Below are 7,583 nucleotides of genomic sequence, written 5' to 3' on the forward strand. Positions count from 1 at the left end.
TTAAAGTCCTGCTCAGAATGATAAGGAAATACTTGACATCTTAAAGCTTTCTGAAAGAAGAGATGCTTAAAATTATGTTGGATGTGTGGAAACAATTGCTGGACCATAGTGCAATCTACACAGGTATTTCTTCACGTAGAAAATTGCACTTATCGATTATGACCTCTTTGAGAGATCACAAGACCAACACCCTACCGACAAGAAACTAAACAACTGGAGTCCTTAAAGGTTTGGTTCAACTTCACAAGTTAGAAATTAATGAGTAAGTTCTTTACAACCTAACGCAGAGAAGTCATCGGCATTAGACTCTCTACGACCACATTATAGTAACAATGGACCAAAGCCAACGACACCTAGATTTATCATCAAATATGAGCAATAAAGTATGATCTACCTGGGTGTCTCATTCCACTGCAGAAAGTACTGCAGTCAGCTACAGACTGATTAAAGACATCAAAGGTAGCTGTAGAAGCTCTCTTGTAATGAACCAGCAAATTGTTAAACCTTAATTCTGAAGCGGCATTACAAAAGTTAAATCAAACAATATGCTCAAGAACTAGTGATATAGAAGTCTTAGTTCAAGGACTACTAGCATTTAGACCCATAGTTCAAGAGAGTTATGTACCCTTTTGCCTTTAATTTATCAGCCTCGTTACATTGGTGGTGTGTCCTTTCTTTTGTATTTTTCTCATGTTCTGTTGGTATGCTCGATTGGTAATGAAGCTGAACTTCTTCCTATTCTTAGGCTTTGGAAATCAGCCTCAACCTGTCCTCTTTTGAGTTTTGTTTTGGCTTTAGATTTTGTCAGGCATAGGTCTACTAAGCAATGTTGTTGTCATAAAATGGTGATTTGAAGTATTTTGTAGGCTAGTCTTGATATGGCTACCTCTTGTGGTCTCAGGCCACTTAGAAGATCTATTGTAATTTTCTCTGTAGTGTCAATATTATCATTGATCCAACAACAAAAGGGACATGTCAATATTATCAATTTATCAAGGTTGGACATTGGCAGCTTGGACTAATCATTGATATCCATGTTAAGGAAAAGCACAGACGACCAAAGGAATGGGAAGCGATAGAAATATAGTGAAAACTTGAATAAACAGAAAACAAAAACACCAATGCTGAGTAGTCATGGTGGGATTTATATGCATACATATATAGATGGAAAGTAGGGAACATACGTTGATATATAACATGCAGCTTCACTGAGAATCCATTCATTTCCAGGATGAATGAAGCAAATTTCATTAATCAAAGAACCGAGTAGAAGAAAACTGATCCCAATAGCAGCAATTTATCAAGACTTTATAGAATTTTGGAGTAAATTTGTATTTTTTCAGCAATTTATCTTAGATACGAGGCAGCTGTAAAATTCCAATTCTATTGCCTTTCAATCAATTATATACAAACTGATGCTTTAAGTCAATGATTTCATACACAGTAGCAGATTAAAAACACACACTGTACGTTCATGTCCATCATCAAAATCCTACTAAGAATAGGTTACTGAGCCTCGACAAATTTTGGGTGCTTCAGAACATCAAGCATCACGGTGTTGGAAATTCTGACTAAATTCTACCACAACTAACGATACCCTAAACTCTCTACCTCTTAACTTGAGATGCTCAGGAATTAATCTCCACATATGGAGCACTAGACAGTTCGATGGCTCAACATACTTTAAATTCATCTTCTTTACCCATCATTCTTGAATATGCAGCTTAACTCGCGAAAGAGGTCTGCGGCATGCATGCATCCACCTCTCCAGATCCATTAGGTAATGCAGAAGAAAGACATTTAAGGACATTAGTGCTTACCTAAGCGTGTCTCCAGGCTGTAATTTTGGTGCACTCAATACTGGTGAGATGCTGAAATTATTGCCATCAGCATGGAACGAAGGGTGCCCAAGAGGCACTGGTCGATCTGGAATCCGTGGAACTTCAATATCTCCTTCTAGCATTTTCAGAGCATCCAGAATGGTTGGCCTTAGAGCCACCATTATATGAGCACACAAAATCCCAACCAGCACAAACCTTTCCATTATCCCCTTCGGATTTGAATTTGGAGAATCACCACCTCTCAACAAAGAAGCATCCAAAGCCCGTTCCACTTTTCCAGCTTTCACCAATGACCAGGCCCAGTCTGTGATCAATAAAGCACGAGGTGACCCTGAAGAAGACAAATCAAGAGCTTTTCTCCCACTCATTATCTCCAAAACAACCACCCCAAAGCTATAAACATCGCTCTTCTCAGTCAGTTGACCATAAAGAGCATATTCGGGTGCTAAGTACCCATGAGTTCCAGCCACTCTTGTAGTAAGATGAGACTGCCCTTCCCTACTTTGCTTTGCCAACCCAAAATCGGCAACTCTTGCTCTCATTTCAGCATCTAACAATATATTTGTCCCCTTGATATCTCTATGATATATTCCAGGCTTGACTCCATGGTGCAAATAAGCTAATCCCTTTGCCACATCCAAAATTATGTTCTTTCTTTGAGGCCAACTTAACAATTGCTTTTGAATTTGATTATCCGATGATGGAAATAAATGGTCATCAAGATTCCCATTTGACATGTAATCATAAACAAGATACCTCTGATTGCCTCTCTCATCAGAATTTACATCATCGTCAATCACACAGCACCCTCTGAGTGGCACCAAATTCCTGTGCTTCAAGTTGCTAATAATCTCAACCTCGTTGCAAAACTCTGCATCACCTTGAAAATCAGATTCTATAACCCTTTTAATAGCCACCACTGTCCCATCAGATAAAACCCCCTTGTAAACAAAACCAAATCCGCCTCTCCCAATAAAATTCTTCTGCGAGAAATTGTCTGTTGCCTTCTCAAGATCCTGAATTTTAAACCAAATTGACCCTGTATTCGGCCTCAGTTTAGGCCTAGACCCTTGCTGTTCGTCTAAATCAAAACCAAACCCTGGATTCTTTTTCCTTCTCCATTTCTTATCATACCAAAGATACAATCCTAACAAACTAGAGATTACTAAAATAGCAACACCAGCACCAGTCAAGCCAAAAACAAGAGCAGAATGAGAATTGCTAGCTGAACCAACGGTTGAATTTAATTCCAAACCAAATATACATGAAACAACACCATCACTTTCAGGACCAAACTCGTTAACAATACCAGCAGCATAAAGAACAGCAAAGTAAAAACAATCTTGAGCATGAGTTTGATTACCATCAGCAGCCACCAACAACGACTGTACTTTATAACCAGCTCTAAGACAAGAAGCACAAGCTGTAAGATCAGTAAGATCAGACCGGCAATCTGAATCAAGAGAAGTCGAATTACCGAGTTGACCAACCCAGTCTTGAGATGTCTCTATACGGGCACAGATGTTAGGTGATGTAACAAACTGTAAAGGGTTAAAGCAGTGTGAGACAAGATTGTCGGAAAGAGAAAAAGAGCTGAGCTTTGACTGGTAATCTTGAAGGCAAGAACTAGAGGTAGCTAAGTTTGGAAATTGAAAAAGAGAGGTTTCATTGAGATGTTGAGATAGGGCAACCCCAAAGAGGGAGAGTAGGGCTTGGCAACATTGGGCCTTGCTTGTGGTGGTGGAATTGTCATTTTGAGCAAGAGGGTTGAAGTTTCGACAAAGAGTTTTGCTCCATGGGATTCTTAAGACATAGTTAAGGTCCATAGGGCATATGTTTGAAGTGGAGGTTTCTGCTGCTGCAGAGGTGAGAGGGAGACAGAACGATATTAAGACAAGAAACCTTAAGAAATCAAGATTAGTGCTGCCCCCCATGCCAAGCTTTAGATTTTGCTAAGAATAGGGTTGCTTAGGATTTATTGTTATCCTGGCTTATGAGCTCTGGCTTGAATTGCAGAGAAGAGGAAGAAGAAGGCGAAGAAATCATATGGAAGAAGAGAGGGAAAGTTCTGGTCAAACACTCACTTCAAGGGTTGCTGCACCAGGAAGTTCAGTCGGTAAGCACCATTCAAATAAACAAAAAATAATCATCCCAATCAATTTGGATAAAAAAAGTTTGAAAATCTTTTAAGAATAAAAAATTCCGGTAATTCTTCGGAATAAATTTCAAAATATTCAGGTACCCTAAATTACATGAAATTTATTTGTTTAATTCATTGGTATATAAGTGAATTCTTTAAGTGTTTTTAAAATATTTTTTATTTAAAAATATATTAAAATAATTTTAATTTTTTTGATATCAATACATCTAAATCATTATAAAATACTAAAAAATATTATTTAATTTTTTAATACAAATACATTTTAAAAACACACTTTCTTGTTCATTCCATTAAATATATCAAACAATTTATTTGGTTTTATAATTATAATTATTTTTTAAAATATTTTTTTTAGAAATATATAAAAAATTTATTTTTTATTATTTCAAGAAAATTTATTTTTAATATTAAAATATAAAAAATAATCAAAAAATATAATTTAAATAAAAAAAAATTTTCATTTTTAAATATTTTTCACAACCGTGGCCTTGATTTACAGTTTCAATGCTTGGGAGTGGACTAGACGCGCTCCAAAAGGTGGGGTTTGCTTTGACCATTGGAACAAATGGTAGCTGGGCATGACATGGACGGAAGCTGGAATGCTTTTAAAAAAGGAAGACTGATTGGCTGAGTTAAGGAAGTGTCAACACAAATATAAGTTCGCTGACATGGCATTTTTGCAAACCATTGATGAAATCGTGTGGCTCATCTTATCCATGTCGACAAGGTGAAATTCTATTCTGTCCACTGAAAAGAATATCAAACTACAATATTTATTTATTTATTTCACTAATTTCCATATTTTCCACCACTTTCTTCCCACTTTTATTTGTCCTTCTTAATGCTGTTTACGTACATGTTATTGGAAAAGTCTTTCCATTTTTAGTATTGCATTAACTTTTGTTTTTTTATACTTTTTAAAAATATATTTTATTTAAAAAATATTAAATTGAACATTTTTAAGTGGTTTCTATTGATTTTGATATAATAATATTAAAAAATATAAATAAAATATTATTTTAATATATTTTCAAACAAAAAATATTTCTTTTTATAAAAGAACTTACATCACAATATCAAACACATAAAAGCAAATATCTATATAGCATATTTTAGCCCAATAAACTTTGCTATCTTCTTCCTATTATAAATTTATATATTTTTTAATTATTAATTCAATACAATAAATTTATTTTTAGAATTATTGAAGAAAAATAGTCAATTCATCAAGATGAAAACAAAATTTTGAAAAATATAGTTATCAAATTGATATAATTGGAGTTATTAGATTGTTAAGTGAATTGTGCATCACCAAATTAATTTAAATTAATTTTTTTATAAAAACAATCATTTTATTTTTTTAAAAAAAATCTTGATGTTAACCCTACAAAGCCATCTAAATTAAATTTTAAATCATAAAATTTTCAAATTAATCCAAGAAATTGAACCGAATTGAGCCGCTATATTGGAAAGGACTGATTGAAGCCGAGATTATTAACAACTTACGACCTCAATGACAGTGACAAAAGAACCTCCCTTAATGACCTCAGTGACAGTGACAATCATGGACCATTCCTCGTCTTTGGGCTGCACGTGACAATTGGCAAGCAACAGTTGCACGCAAGCAGATTTACAGCAAGGTTGTCAATTCCGGGTTCCGGTACGTATTTTATTTTTTTAATTGAAATGAAATATTTTAGTTTTAAAGTGTTTCGGTATCTAGTTTTGAGATTATATTGTTCATAATATTTTAAATATAAAGTTAGGTCAATATTATCAAGTGGCTAATAAAATCTGAAACATCCCTTGTTTTACTCCAAATTCCTACAAAGTATAAACATGAAAAAACAACATGAATATATACATATATATTAGTGATAAATCTAATTTTAAAAAATTAATATTATTATTAATAAAAAATACTAATAATAATTTTCAACATTATTATTAATATCATTGCTATTGAAAATAGTAATGAAAAAGAACTTTTTTATAATCGGGTGGTTTAATTAATGAAATTGAGTAAAGTTCAATTTAATTCAATGGTTTTTCAAGAGCGGAATGGAACATATGGAATGAAATCGGAACGTTTCGGGTGGAATTTAGCCGAAAAATCGGGAACGGATCGAGATTTAAAATGAGATAAAATTTGTTCTGTTTTGTTCTATTTTTTGAATTAATATAGAATGTTTCGATCATTCCGGACGAAATAAAATAAAATTGACAACCTTGATTTACAGGTCCATGATTCTTTCTTTGGATTCCTCCTCCTGAGCTTGCTTGTCGCTTGTGGAAGATACCTACTAATGGCTATGGACGTCAGACTAGTGTCCTGTTCCAACTTAGATGTGCATGCTTATCGCTTGGTTTCAACTGTCGATAAAAAACTATATCCCTTCTGTTTTAGTCAGGGACCTCAAGTCTCTTGCGATTGTCCAAATAGAGACGTTCAAGCTTGGAAACTCCTCGGAAACTTGCATGTATTGTAGGAGAGTTGTCGCCTCTCGGATTTAATAGTCTTAATGAAGATAGGCAACCGAGATCACTGGAAATTGATTCTTCCTCTATATTGCAGTTCCTTGAATCTAATTCGTCACAGAGCATAAACCTGAGAAAGAGTTAGATGGAAAACTCGTGCGAACAGGCCCTTGTCCTAGAAATGAAGGTAATAGGGTCATCTTCGAAGATGCTTCCTGTCTTATTGCAGCTCCACTCGCATCAGGCTCATCCAAACATTCTGCAGGGCCCCATTCCTCGGGGCTGAGCTCGAGTGTAAATAAAAATGGACCCTGCGTTCAATGGAAAAATGAAATTGTCCATTCAAATATGAATGATCAATACTCACTGGTCTTTCAGATCAATCCAGAGACACTGGGCGGTTTTCAAACAATACAGCCCTCCATTTATGGCACCTTTTCTCTGTTGTTCCTGGAAGCATCTTCATGTTTATCAAATGCTTCTTGAGATTTCCTTGTCTGTTTCCTAACCTCAGATGGATCCACATGCCCTCGAGAATCTTTTACAACTTCATCTAAGAACCAAATCCTTTAGAGAAAAAATGATAATTGAAAAGCCTTGATTCTTCTATATTTCTTTCGAGAGTTCCAGCGAAATGGTTTTTCCTTCATCAAGGTCCAGGTCATCCCTGAAGACAACAAAGCCTCTTTGATGCAAAGCAGCATATAAATGGTCTTGCGAGTGTCCTTCGCCTCTGAAACTCAAGACATCATAAATCCATCGAGCTTTCTTCATACAAGGATGAGAAGGAGATGACAAAGAGGCTTGGGTGATCTTGGGAACATGTTCCTGAAACACAAGCTACCCCCAGTTAACACTATAAATCTCGTGCAATTTAGCACATGCTTCACTGTAAGCTTAGTTGACAAGGCAATATGATCCCTTCAATCAAAGGAAAAGGAGAGGGTTTCTTCAGTTTAAGATTTTCTTCGTTCTTTAATTTTCTGTTAATTGAGCTCAAAACAATGGTCACCAGCGCATTTATGACTACACAAACAAGAGGGAAAGATCTGGCAATAAGCAGTGGTTTCATTGGACTGGATGAGTGGGGTGCTAAAGATGTT

The 7,583-nt window shown here is 35.3% G+C and overlaps 1 protein-coding gene across 1 annotated transcript; it reads right to left on the reverse strand.

Moving 5' to 3' along the window:
- Window positions 1-1,368: 1,368 nt before the first annotated feature.
- LOC118028860 (probable receptor-like protein kinase At1g11050) lies at window positions 1,369-3,962 on the reverse strand. Its single transcript, XM_035032586.2, has one exon. The coding sequence runs from the start codon at window positions 3,773-3,775 to the stop codon at window positions 1,817-1,819; it is 1,959 nt and encodes a 652-aa protein (XP_034888477.1). The 5' UTR covers window positions 3,776-3,962; the 3' UTR covers window positions 1,369-1,816.
- Between the last annotated feature and the right edge of the window lie 3,621 nt (window positions 3,963-7,583).

The sequence above is a fragment of the Populus alba genome, chromosome 17, assembly GCF_005239225.2.
Source record: "Populus alba chromosome 17, ASM523922v2, whole genome shotgun sequence".
NCBI classification, from domain to species: Eukaryota; Viridiplantae; Streptophyta; class Magnoliopsida; order Malpighiales; family Salicaceae; genus Populus; species Populus alba.

Coding starts and splice junctions, on each gene's coding strand:
- LOC118028860 (XM_035032586.2), bottom strand. CDS start 3,775: ATGGGGGGCAGCACTAATCTTGATTTCTTAAGGTTTCTTGTCTTAATA.